Source organism: Hemiscyllium ocellatum, chromosome 36 (genome assembly GCF_020745735.1).
Source record: "Hemiscyllium ocellatum isolate sHemOce1 chromosome 36, sHemOce1.pat.X.cur, whole genome shotgun sequence".
Taxonomy (NCBI): Eukaryota; Metazoa; Chordata; class Chondrichthyes; order Orectolobiformes; family Hemiscylliidae; genus Hemiscyllium; species Hemiscyllium ocellatum.
Window position 1 is genome coordinate 26,577,440 of NC_083436.1, and position 14,126 is coordinate 26,591,565.

Sequence of the window (14,126 nt, forward strand, 5' to 3'; positions counted from 1 at the left end):
ATTGGCCATGCTAAATTACCCGTAGTGTTAGGTAAGGGGTAAATGTAGGGGAATGTTGCGCTTTGGCGGGTCGGTGTGGACTTGTTGGGCCGAAGGGCCTGTTTCCACACTAAGTAATCTAATCTAATAAACAAAGTGGCTAATGTTGAGCAGCACCTTCCACACAGCAGTTAGACACACGACTAGATTATTCTGTTTCTCAGTGGTGTTTGTTGACGAATAAATGTTGGTTAAGGATAAAGTTGCCTTCACCTTTCATTCTTCAATCCATTAATGTTATAAATGGTCAGATAAAGCCTTGGTTTAGTGTTTCATGCATCCAGGGAATGACACCACCTAGTATTGCACTGAAATATCAGTAAGTGACAGCAAAATGTACATCCTGGAGTGGGGCTTGAAACACCGAGCTGACAATAATAGGCCAAAGGCAGAATTCTTGTTTGTAATTTAACTACCACCATCTTTGAATCACAGTGACATTGGATTACTGAAGGTGGCTGTGGTTTGTCCTGCAAATAGAAACAATGTAGTGAAACTCCCAGGTTGAGCTGATATAGGCAGAAATTAAATTAGCTTCTTGTAGCTTGATTTTAAGAAAGATACTTAATATTGTAGTACATTTTATACTGTTTTATTGTAAACTAATATTGTTTTTAATATTGTAGTAAAAGTGAAAACTTAAGAGCTGTAGTTAATTTGAGGTTTTCCCTAAAGTAATCAGGCAGACCAGCTGTCATATATTCACTCTGAAAATTCTCTTCTGAATAGTTGAGGTCAGATGCCAAGTTCTATCTTGAAAAGGTCAGTTATTCCAGTTATCTACATTGTGCTTTGAGACTTGAGAAGATGAGAGACTTAAAGGTAAAGAAAAATCATATGATGAATCGACACTCATTGTAACATGGTGTGGATAGACAGAAAAGAAAATGGACAAATTGATTTTTCAATGACTTCCACTCAAATGCTTTTGTAATGATTAATTTGCCCTCAGACCAAGGAAACTGAATTCCATTGTAGAATATGACAAGGAATTTTATCACCAGACAGGCATTTAATTAAAACTAAGCTTCAGACTTTTACACTGCAATTTTAACATTTACTTCAATGCAGCAATATTTTAAACAGAAATGGTAAAGTAATGCTATGAAAATTCAAGTAGACGATATAGCAGGAGACGGAAAAGAATATCATGCTGCATTTGGCCAGTCATATGGCGATGTTTTAAGTTCAAGCTTCCAAAACCTTGCTGAAGGCAGTGTCATGATATTTGATTCCATCTTTAAAAGTTAAGTTCTGCCCTGATGTTATGGATATGGGCATATTGATGAGCTCCTTTCTGAACAGTCTCTCAACTTGATAATATGGAAATGTAGTCACAGTCGTGGAGCTGCTGAATCAGATCAAAAACGTACAATGTCAAGTATTTCACTATGTCTTTATTTAGAGATCTTGTGGAAAACATCTTATTTACATTTGAAGGAAAATTTTATATTCTGTAATTACTTTAGCTTATTTCACAATTGGCTGAACAAACACTCTCCAGTCTCAATTTACAACCAAAGAATAATAGGGTATGTACCATTATTAAAAATGGCAGGTGCGCCTTTTTAAATATTAGTTCATAAAGTTGAAACAATGTCAATTACATTCCAGTGATTATACAATTAAAGCAGTTAAAATGTGTGAAAATCACTTCCAGTGTTAAAATTGCAGAAACGACAAAATCCAAAAATCAGGAGTGTCACCCATCCCAAACAAAAGTGTAAGAAATAAATCACACTGCTGGGAAAAGGAAAAAGTACTGTGCATGGTCCTCCAAAACATATGAACAAACGTAGACTTTAAACATTTCATTCTGTACAACCTGAAACAATTAATTTGATTGAGATTTATAGATTTATATACACATCACAATTGCATTGTTTTGTCATTAAGTACCTCAAATCTAATCAAATTAAAGAAAATGTTATTCTCAATAGCACCCCAAATAAGGGATATTTCATGATAAATTCTCTCAAAAAGAAACTGTGCAAATATTTACTTATTGCAGCATTTAACTCTTCATACTACTACAATAAATCTTCATTTATGTGATGACTCACATCTATGCACAAAAACTGAAAAAAGTAGCTTAACAAGTTAGACAAACTCTGTAACATACTACACAAGTGCAAATAAGTTACCTTCTGCTAACTGGCTTTCAATATCATTCCATTCAAATCTCTTACTGCAGTCAGTGGGAAAGTAGTGGCTAAGTTTATAGCTCACTGTTACCTTTTCTATGGGGATAACGGTACTGTTGGCAACACTGTATCTTCAATTTTTCAAAGAAGTTTTAATCCAGATAAATAATTAACTTTGACCTAGCTAATTTTGCACATTACTCAATAATACAGGAATATGATTTATTTTGGGTAATGTCACACACATTTCGTTTCAGTTAAATTTTAAATCTGCAAAATATATAATTTTTTGCTGTATTTGGTTACAAGCAGAGTTTTCAAGTATAGATCAGTTTTGTATTTTCTTTTTTCAATTTGGGAATGATTTAGTGCTGCCTCATCTCTACTGATTAAAGTCCTAATACACATGAATTCACTGAGTAGTTTGCATAATAATCACATAAATGTAAAACAGTTGATAGTGACATCTACATTCCTCAAAAGGAAATCTTAGGTCACATGTACAACAACTAAAATGACATGGAGACTCAGAGGTCATCACATCTTTCTGTTCATAAACCCGAGTTTCCTTATCTTTAGAGATGCAAATAATGATGATGTTAAGTTTAAACACATACACATCCTTGATTGCATATTGACTATAAAGCATTTTAAAGGTGAAATATAAGCAGTGTTTGAGGTTAATTGAGAATGCAATAATTTGGAAGCAATTTAGCAGAAGTTGACCTGATAACTGCAAATATATTAACCTGACAGCATGGAACACAAGTCCAGTGATGCAACTAAATGTTGCCGTTTTAAACTTTTGGTGTTAGCTCATACTCAGGATGTTACTGGGCATATTGTTGGTCAGCGACTGTCCTGATGAACAAGTTACACATTCCTGTTAATTCAGTAACTCATCCAAACATGTATCATAACAAACCTCAATAACAAAAAAAAAATTAGCAATTAGATTTCACTTCAGAACTGGGCTGGTTAACTTCACATGTCAAAAATATCAGAGGTACCTTGGTGATTGTTTATGCTAAACAGACATTAAGGTTGCAGGTTCTACTTTCATTGCTTTCTGCAAGTCAGCTGTTTGCAACTTACAGATGGTGGGCTACTACAGTTCGATACAGAATTCATTTCTCAAGCTGATGAGAGAAAACAATGGTCAGTGGTCATTGTCAATATTAAATTATTTCTGCTGGAATGTACCTGTTGAGAGGGAGCAGGGTGAACAGCAATTATGATACGGTGTTCGAAATGCTTACCAACAGTCACAGTTTAAGCTCAAACTGCACTTGAGCCACTTGGCTGTGCTAACATAAGTCTACTCAAACAAGTTATCTTCAGAAGAACAGACAAAAGCCACGAACGGACTGATCAGTTCATGCAGAAATGATCAGAAATATTAATGCGCATACATTTTGAAAATTATCGTATTCATGGCCTTTGCTACTTCAAATTAAAATACATTTCCAATAGCTAACAATTACAAAGCGATAATTTAATTCAGTGATATAATGAACTGAATGAGTAGCTAAGTTAGGAACATGCTTGGAATGCCAAACTGCAGTCAGTGTTTTCCTCAAGGCTTTCAGCTCTCCATCTCTCGAAGGTGTCAACTAAATTGCATCACAGCTACTGTGTTGCCTTAGAGACCAACCATTTTATTTCTACCAGATGTTCATATATGTGGACCTTCAATGGAAATAAAGTGTAGCAATTAGGAACTGGGACTTGGTATGAATTTCTAATCCAAATAGGAGGTAAAAGTTGCTGTGGACAGTCTAAGGATCAGACCCGACTACTATTGGTCATTATGGGTTAGACACATCGTCTTTTTCACAGAGTCACTACAACCAAGTGAATGATTTATGATGGGAACCAGAATCCAACTGTTTTTTTTCCCACATTCATACTTTCAATATATTAAAAGGATAATATGAAGCTACAGGTACAATTTAGTAATGACAAATGAGACTGTTTCTAACTGTTTTGAACAGCTATTTAAAAACCCTGCTAATTAACCTCCCTTTTTAACATTGTGGTATACATCAAGACACTTATTAATTGTTTGATCACAAAACCCAGCCTTGAGTTGGATATTGACAAGCAGTTCGCCACACATTTGTTTGCACAAGCACCAAAGGCATCTCACTGTACCATGAAATAACATTAAACTCAATTACATGTGGAAGCTAATTTCTCCTTTACTAATTGCAATGGACACAGTAAGTGATTGTAGCAATGGTCACAAATGAATATGCAAGTTTTATAACAATGACTGGTGGAGAAACTATTAATATGTGTAGCGTGCAAAAAGAAACACTGCTCCTGAAAGTCATATTTTTGTACATTATTCAATATGTTTAACATTACGCTGATACGTATTTGTCTAAGCAGTGAAATGACAATTGCATTCCAATGAAAAGATTCAGTGGTATGATAAACAGCAATGATACAGCCACAGTTAGCCACCTTCTTGAACTCAAAGTGAGACAAGGTTTGTGTTAAATGATTAGGAATGCAGGTACCCATTTAAAAAACTAGTATTAAAAAAGTGGGAAGATGAAGTACCAACATCTTTGAAATGGAGCTGAAGTCTGATGCTTCCAACTACAAAACCCCATAAAATAATTGGAAACATGGATCTATGGTCTAAGTTCAACATTACTAAGATGCTGGGTGAAATAAGGGCAGCCAAAATGAAAGGGAAACCATGCTATCAAATTTATGACTCCTTTCCATTACATGTTATGTGAAATTCGACAGATGCATTTGTTAGATCACATACTGATCAGATTTATGACCTCACAGGCAGTGGTATGAAAATAAAATGCTTTATGCGAAAGTTGATCAAAAGCAACCAAATTTTGTACTTCTGTTGTACTATGAAATTTAAAATTGTTCAACTAAAAGTCATATGATACACTGGATGCGGCTATTCAAAATTCTGGAAGTTACATCCATGATTTCAATTATACACATATATTCTTTTAAGGCTAACCTCAGTGTACCAGGTAACTTGAGCATAATCATAAAGACAGTAAGAACCCCAATTCTGCAATTCACAAAGTCTGATCTGAATATAACACCAAACGCGCCATGATGTCAATCATCGTTTCAGGGCTGGGCTTCCTTTATCCACTTCCTTTGTATCTTTCTGCAATGCTGATAATACCTGAGTGTGAAAAAGGTTTTGAAAATTAAAGAATCCTGAAACCACTGCAACATTTTAGATTATTACTTGGAGTTAAATCTTGATAAATGGGGTTGCTTCAGATAGAAAACTGAGCACACCATGTGGTGCAGACAGCCATTCAACTGGGAATAGTAAAAGGGTATGCAGATGTACAAAGGTATGGCAGAGATTTAGATACTTGCTATTCTCTACAACATGTAGCAAGTCCCAAAGGCTGTACTGCCTACCCAGTACAAGAGTCAATGATCGCTCCTTTGGGCTGGAGGGGAAAGTAGAGGAGAAGAACATGGCAATGGAGGAGAAGAATCCAGTTGGCAAGGTTCACCTGAGTATTAACAACATAGTAGGGCCAAGGAAGAGAGTCTCAAGGGAGTCTTAGCAGCTATGATCCAAAATAAATACCAGAATCACAAAAGGAAACACCTAACCTCTGGAATACTACCTGAGTTACACGCAAACTGGCCTTGGGAACATGAAGGTCAGAAGTTTTAACAAGACTCCAGGAATGATGTGGCTGGTGGAGTGAAATGTATTTTCATCAATGGGTCATTGGCACCAATACTGAGGAAACTGTGTGTGTGGAATGGTCAGGTCAGATTTCAGCAAAACACCACTGCAACCAGTGTCTTGCTGAATCATTACAAAGATGTGGAGAGGGTTTTAAACCGAATGGTGGGCATGGAAGGCTCACATCATATGGGGAAATTTGGCAAATTAAAGACCAAGAACAAGCAAAGACCGCAGACATGGTGACCAGCGAGTGTCCGTAAGGCACAGGTGTACAGACATTAGTGCATCAAGAAATAGGGCCAGAATAGAGGAATACTGTTTCAAACTAATGGATGGTGAGGAAGGTTCAGGTGATTAGAGATCTAGATATCCAAAGAAAAAAAGTTGATGCAATGGAAAAGTATATTGATATGAGCAAAGGCAAGCCGAGTTGGATAGAAAGGGGCAGAGTTTAAAAGTAACAGAGTAACATTTATGCAGGGAATGGTAGTATAAAAAAAGTCACTTCACGTGAACGTGCAGAGCATTTGAAATAAAGTTGATAAACTAATGGCACAAATAAAGAAGCCCAGCTTCACCACCAAAAACATGGCAATTAGGTTACCAAGATACACAAGAAATGTTCCAGGGTACAGAACATTTTGAAAAGACAAGCAGAAATGGTAGTCCTGACAATAAGGGATGACGTAAGGACATAATGTGAAAGGACAATATTGATGAAGAATTTTTGCCACAAATATTTGGAAGAATAAATATGAGTAATCATTTGGAATAGCAAGCATCATAAACCAAATGCTTGCAGTAGTTTATAAATGACTTGATATTAATTATACCACTGGGCAAAGTCAAAAAACAAGAAATTATTGAAGGTTAGGACAAAGGTAATACAACAGTCCCATTGATGAGCTGAACCATGTAGATTAGACTAAATAAATTGGCAAAGGTGAGTCGGAAGACGAATTTATAGAATAGTATTGGAATGGTCTCCGAGAGCAATGTACTGTGGAACCAACTAGCATTACAACAATTTTACATCTAATGGTATGTAATGAGGCAGGATTAATCAGTAATGTTAGTAAAATATCTACAAGGAAATATGAATCACAAAACAACTGAATTTGTTGTTTGTAAACAACATACTTCATACAATCTTAAAAATCTTCAACTTAATGCCAATAAGAGAGATAGGAAATTACAACTGCCTACAGTTGAATGGAAAATATAGAAATGTCAGTAATATATAGCAGGAAACATTTTTAAAAATTCAAAATGTTGAACCTAAGTATAGATTAGAAGGAACAGCTTACAATGTTGCATATTGTGGTAAGTTTGAGTACTGAGATGTCCTGAAATTCTGCAAAAGATTATTCAAAACTTAATAGAAAGGAAGAAAGTAGAATGAAACTAAACTAGCCAAGAATATAATAAAACTGTTAACGTAACGCTTTTACAAGCATCCAAAAAGGAAGTAAGTCGTAATGTTGATCTTTCGGAATTAGAGGCAAGAATTGGCAGACATGAATAAATATTTTCGGCCTGTATTCACAACACCAACATTTATACAAGAAATAAACTGTAAAACAGGGATTGATAAGAGTGAGGAATTGGAAGTAACTAACACCAGGAAAGAAAAAGTACTGGAGAAAATCAAGGGACTAAAATCTGAAATCCCCAGGACACGATGGCCTACATCGTCAAGTTATAGAAGAGATGGCTACAGAAATAGTGGTCGTACTGACAATGATTTTCCAAAATTCCCTAGATTCTGGAATGATCACAGGTGTTTGGAAACTAGTAAACGTAACATCAGTATTCGAAAAAGGTTAGATACAGAAATAAGAACTACAGGACAATTAGTCGGACAAGCAGGCTGGCCCTGGGATGGATCGACAAGCAAAATTGTCAAATCAGCTGCACAACCACAATAAAATTCAGCCCAGTTCTAGAATTTAAATCATAAATTTGACTGATGGAAATTAATCACAACTAGCTTTGATTTTTTGCAATAATTTAAATATTGAACAAAATCAATACACTGCAGTATCTTTCTCTCATAAGGGATTCATGCCATTCTTACCTGAGCCCACTTTTTATTTCTACTCTGCAAGTTAATGGCTCCAATGGCTCCAAAAAGGTCCTCAGATGACATGTCTTCAGGAAGTTTGGTCAGAAATTGTGCCATGTGGATAAAATCCAACTGGGTCAAAACATCCTCATATAATTTTAGGATTCCCAGAGCAGTTCTAAAGAGAAACTCCTCTCCATCACGGCAGAACACATCCCAGACACGGCATGCAAGGTCCAGAGGGAAAGATTTACTGTACAGAGTAAAGATCCTGAAGGAAATTAAACGCAACCATTATGCCTTGAGTATAACTGAAGAATTACAATAGCAATGAAATATATTTACTTCAAAAATAACAGACACCTGACAAACAAGATCTATAGAAAATGACTTTACGATTAAAAACATATTGTTCAAGTCAGTCCAGATGGGAATCTTGCTATTGAGTCAGAATCACAGAGCTTGGAAACAGACCTCTCGTTCCGGCTTGTCCATGCCGACCAGATATCCTAAACTGATCTGGTCCTCTGCCAGCATTTGGCCTATATCCCTTGAAACCCTTCCTATCCATATACCAATCCAAATGCCTTGTAAATGATGTAACTGTATCCGCCTCCACTACATCCTCTGGCAGCTCATTTCAGACACGCACCATGCTGTGTGGAAAAAGTTTATCCTCATGGTATTTCATGGTAATTCATGGTAGTTTAAACATATTTCTTGTAAATACAAAACTCTACTTAATGGGAGGAAGCCCTATTCCAACTGAAGGACCAAACATGAACATGGGGGAATTTCAGCTCCTTGTATGTTTAATGGACCTATTTATACAAGTTATAAGCAAAGCCATATACTTTAAAGAAATACAGCTTTGTTTTATTTTAAAATCTGAAATACAAACATGCATCTTTCATTTTACCAGGACTCCCTAGCCAGGAAAGGCTAGCATTTGCCCTGGTCAATACCTGACACTTCACCTTGTAATCTTTATAAATCTATGATAAATTAATAATAAACATATTACTAATGTTTCGTAACAGTACAAATACAAATGTGTGAAGCAATCTGCTTGTGCTGTTAGTGTTACATCTCTGTGTAGCATATGTTAATCTTTTCGATAAAAACTGTTAATGTCCATATTTATATCAGAAAGTGCCTGCAGAAAATGTCATACTGTAATTACATCCTTTCCTCAGTGAATCTGTAGTACAACTATAATTATAGTATAGTAAATATAAATCTCCTTGCTCATTTATATCATGTACATTGGTGCTCATGGGGTTTGCTTGTAATACATGATGGATACTAGAAGTAACAAGAACTTCTGTTCCACAAAAAACAGAAAATTTCACTTAGAGTTGTCAGCAGCTGTACCCGGAATATCATTAAAATGTGAAGAGCTCATTTAAACTGTATGAAGACCAGAGTTTGGATAAAATCAACACAGCCTATAGATTGTTACCTGAGGGGCAATCACTTCCTTGCTACAATTATTGCTATAAGTGGCAGCTTCTGAATGGACTTTTATGGTACTAGAAAATGGTTTGCATCATTTAGCTCTATAGACAACGTATTGTACAAGGCATTAATAGTGCATGTGATGCAGGTAGCTTCCATATTAATATAAACATTTTACTTTATTAGAGAAATTGAAAAACAAAAACAGAACAACACTTATCAATGTATGTTAGTCTAGCTATTTGATATTCTCGAATGCCACTTTATCTTGACTTTGTAGTTATCAAGCAATTTCAACCATGGTGGAAACAAAATCAAAGTGTGCTAAATATTGAGCTAGAGTTTCCATTGATTTAAATAAACAAGTGTTACAGAACATTTTTTTTTGGCTTATGAAAATGGAGGTTTCCCATTATCTTTTCCCACTCTCAGTGGGAAAGTACACTGTAATGGAAAAGATGTTCAATGATACTTCGCCTTCCAACACTGTGCGAGGATATTAGTAATAACTGGCTCTCGGATTAGTAAATTAGTTAAAAGCCAAAAACTTCATGACACCACGCAAATACAGACAACAGTAAAACATTGCTTACCAGTCAATTAAATAAATATCTGGGGTAAGATTGTTTCTCTTGAAATGTGCAAATAACCTTGGTAGGTTTTCCTCAAAGAATACCTCAAAGGCTGCAAAATATTTCAACATCTATAGAGGGGGAGAAAGCGCGCATCAATATATAACACAATAACAAATAACTAAGTCCTTTTTTCTGTTAGTTACAATAAAAAAAACTAAGAATACCTAGCTTACAAAGATTTTAATTCACAATTTCAGATTACTAAGCAGTGGTTATAAAACTCATGATAATTATTTAAGTCTTTTAAGACCATAAGACATAAGAGTTGAATTAGACCATTTGGCCCAATGGGTCTGCTCTGCTATTTCATATGGCTGATATATTTCTCAAACCCTTTCTCGTACCTCCTCCCCTTCTTTTAAAATTAATTTAACAATAAAGTTCTTTTCATAAAAACACTATATAGGAACAACAGTGCATCTGTACGAAAGTCATTTGTCTGCCACATGCAAACACCATTATAACAAGCTGCAGACTTTCTATCCATTAATATTTTGATGCAAGTTCCCATGCGCATTTTATTAATTTAGGTTTTTTGAATATACTTGCTGTCATCTATAAAGTTTCAGCGAGACGTTTTGATCCAATAAACCATCCATGACTTTTTTGAAAAGCTTGGCAAATTCAGCTTTCAAGATTATGTAGTGTTCATGTGGTCACCAGACTTTTGATTATTTTACCCCATCTTTGACCCTCTGGAGGTGTAAAATAAGCAAAGCTGGACCTCTCTTCCTCCTCACACCCCTCTGACCCCATAAACTTAATATACTTTTGGACCAGCTTCTTTGAAATGGACCTCATTGCAAAAGGATAGAAACTGCTGCTTTTTGTTAAGTGCAAATGGCTGTCCAATTTAAACACAGGTGCTTCAAGTTGCAGTTCTTTAACAAAGTTAATTGTGCAACATTAGCAAACAGGCAAGATATTTCTGTTAGAATAGATTAAGGTTCACAACAATCTGTGCCTTGATATTTAATATTTTTATGAAAAACAACAGCACAATGCACTTAGCTTCAAAATAATTGCTACAATCACTTGAATTTCAGCAAGTTTACCCAGTGAAAAAAGTTTTATATACCAGAAGGAGCCTTGGTTTAATCCTGAAAACATGATACATTAACTGACCTGTTAGAGTTAGAGTAGTACAAGGTTTACCTGTAGCAATTTAGTACATTAAGCAGGAACTTGACAATGTCGTAAAAATGTGATGTTTTAATGCTTTACATTATTGAAACAAATTCTTTGATACCAAGTAATTCAGTAATTCAAGTGGTAAAATTATCAATGCAATATTCCCATTCCTATTTACAAGTGACTACTAAAATGTTTTCTTAATCTGTTGCATCATTTCTCTCTGATACAAACTAATATGACCAAAACTGCAAACACTAGCAACGTGAAAGCATATCAGGTATGACTTCTGCTCAACAGTACCAGTCTGCATTACAGACAAAGTCTCAACAGAACTAAATACAGAGGAAGTTATCCTTTCCTCTACTTTCCCACTCTTAATTTAAAAAAGCCTAGCTGAGAATGAGAAAAAAAATGTTTTTTGTTCATAGGTCGAGGATGTCAGGGGCAAAGCTAGCATTTCATGGCCATCAGAAAGTGGTGATGAGCTGCCTTCTCTGTACAGAATATTACTTAAATTCTAGTTCTGTCATTTCACTAAACGATTGAAATTCATCAACGTTTCATATTTCCTCTACACCAAGGAATATTCATAATGACAAAACTAAGACATCAAAATACTCACAAGGCCATGGTCCACACGGAAAAATGCCATTTGACATGGTTTGTTCAATAAGTTAGCAAAGGCAATGAAGGCATCAGCAGTATCCAGATTTAGAATTAACACAGCCGCAATGAATGACATTCCCTGTACCTTTTGAGAGAGAAAATTCAGAGTGAATATAAAGTGGATGAAATTTAATCAACTGAATAGCTTTCATCCACAAACATTACAGATGTCAGCCAAATCAGATGATGATTTCAAAACTAAATGCAAAGTTACAAAATGTACCCTAAAACCAAAGATAGAACTAACCTGAACTTGTTAGCACCCCCTTCAGAGAATAATTTTTGGGTCACTCTCACTGCGAATGTTTTTATTGTTACCTTACACTTGAATGCTAATAGTTCAAGTGTATATATTTAAGAATACTGTCCTATGTTTTAACTTCAAACTAAAAGGCAAGTATTAAAACAATACAGCATTAAAACATCATACCCCACCTATTACCAGCACCAGAAAATTACAGTTTGAGCCTTCCTTAAACATATTGCAGAACTGCTGAAATTCAGAAACAATAAGATCCCATCACAGAGCAGCTAAAGCACATTTTTGATCTAATTATTCAATATTTGGTGAGACTAAGCTAATAATAGAGTCAGACCAACTCTCACATAAGCCAACATTATGGCCCACAAACCAATGTTAGTCAAGATGCAAAGGAGTGTAAGTGTAGCCTTCAGATGAGCTAATTCAAAGTTACACTGCAACGTTATACAGTGAGCTGGTACAGTTAAGTCACCATGGTCCCAGACTGAGTGGTAACTCGTGTTGTCTCTAACATCAGGGTCACCACACCTCAAGCAAGGGGCAAGGTTGCGAAGGAGACACCTTCATGGTAACTCCAGCTGGTGAGGAAATTGACCTGAGCTGTTGCTATCACATTGCATCAAAAACCAGCTGTAAAGTCAACAGAGCTAACTGACCCCCAACAGTGAGGTAAATACACGCAATGAGTACTCCAATTCACTCCATTCTGGAGTGCTTACAGTGCAGAGAAAAGTCATGAAATATGCATCACTCGGATGGATTTACGGCACAAATGACAAGAAACATTTCAACGTTTGAAGATAAGCATCACATTCCTGTACTAACCCATTGGTTACTACAGATGTGTGATGATAAACTTCAAATGTTAAAAGTTTAACCCATTGGTTAGTACAATTAAAAACGACAAGATTTAATCACAGTTATTTTGGTGTTTCTAATATACTTAAGGAATAAAATTTATAGCACAATTAAAAGCATAACTGCAGGACATAGAAAATTAGTGCATTATTGTACAATTTGACGAGAAACAAGACTTCTCATGCAGTCTTATCACTTCTAAAAAAATTTTATCATCAAACTATTAATTGATGCTGTTGTGGTTCTGTACACCGAGCTGGGAATTGGTGTTGCAGACGTTTCGTCCCCTGCCTAGGTGACATCCTCAGTGCTTGGGAGCCTCCTGTGAAGCGCTTCTGTGATGCTTCCTCTGGCATTGATAATGATATGTATCTGCCACTTCCGGTTGTCAGTTCCAGGTGTCCGCTGCAGTGGCTGGTATATTGGGTCCAGGTCGTTGTGCTTATTGATTGAATCCGTGGATGAGTGCCATGCCTCTAGGAATTCCCTGGCTGTTCTCTGTTTGGCTTGCCCTATAATAGTAGTGTTGTCCCAGTCAAACTCATGTTGCTTGTCATCTGCGTGTGTGGCTACTAAGGATAGCCGGTCATGTCATTTCGTGGCTAGCTGGTGTTCATGGATGCAGATCGTTAGCGGTCTTCCTGTTTGTCCTATGTAGTGTTTTGTGCAGTCCTTGCATGGGATTTTGTACACTACATTGGTTTTGCTCATGCTGGGTATCGGGTCTTTTGTCCTGGTGAGTTGTTGTCTGAGAGTGGCTATTGGTTTGTGTGCTGTTATGAGTCCTAGTGGTCGCAGTAGCCTGGCTGTCAGTTCGGAAATGCTCCTGATGTATGGTAGTGCGGCTAGTCCTTTGGGTTGTGGCATGTCCTCGTTCCGTTGTCTTTCCCTTAGGCATCTGTTGATGAAATTGCGGGGGTATCTGTTTTTGGCGAATACACTGTATAGGTATTCTTCTTCCTCTTTTTGCAGTTCTGGTGTACTGCAGTGTGCTGTGGCCCTTTTGAATAGTGTCCTGATGCAACTTCGTTTGTGTGTGTTGGGGTGGTTGCTTTCGTAGTTTAGGACTTGGTCTGTGTGTGTGGCTTTCCTGTATACCTTTGTGGTGAATTCTCCATTTGGTGTTCTCTGTACCATCACGTCTAGGAATGGGAGTTGGTTG

General features: G+C 36.4%; 1 protein-coding gene across 1 annotated transcript in view; it reads right to left on the reverse strand.

The window, feature by feature from the left end:
* Window positions 1-1,421: 1,421 nt before the first annotated feature.
* LOC132833323 (TBC1 domain family member 14-like) overlaps window positions 1,422-14,126 on the reverse strand; it is an 81,007-nt gene continuing 68,302 nt past the window's right edge. Inside the window, exons 11-14 of the mRNA XM_060851493.1 lie at window positions 11,801-11,929; window positions 10,003-10,112; window positions 7,964-8,222; window positions 1,422-5,355 (exon numbers count right to left, since the gene is read on the reverse strand). Coding sequence (XP_060707476.1) covers window positions 5,290-5,355; window positions 7,964-8,222; window positions 10,003-10,112; window positions 11,801-11,929 — 564 coding nt within the window. The 3' untranslated portion in view covers window positions 1,422-5,289. The remainder of the gene's footprint in view (window positions 5,356-7,963; window positions 8,223-10,002; window positions 10,113-11,800; window positions 11,930-14,126) is intronic.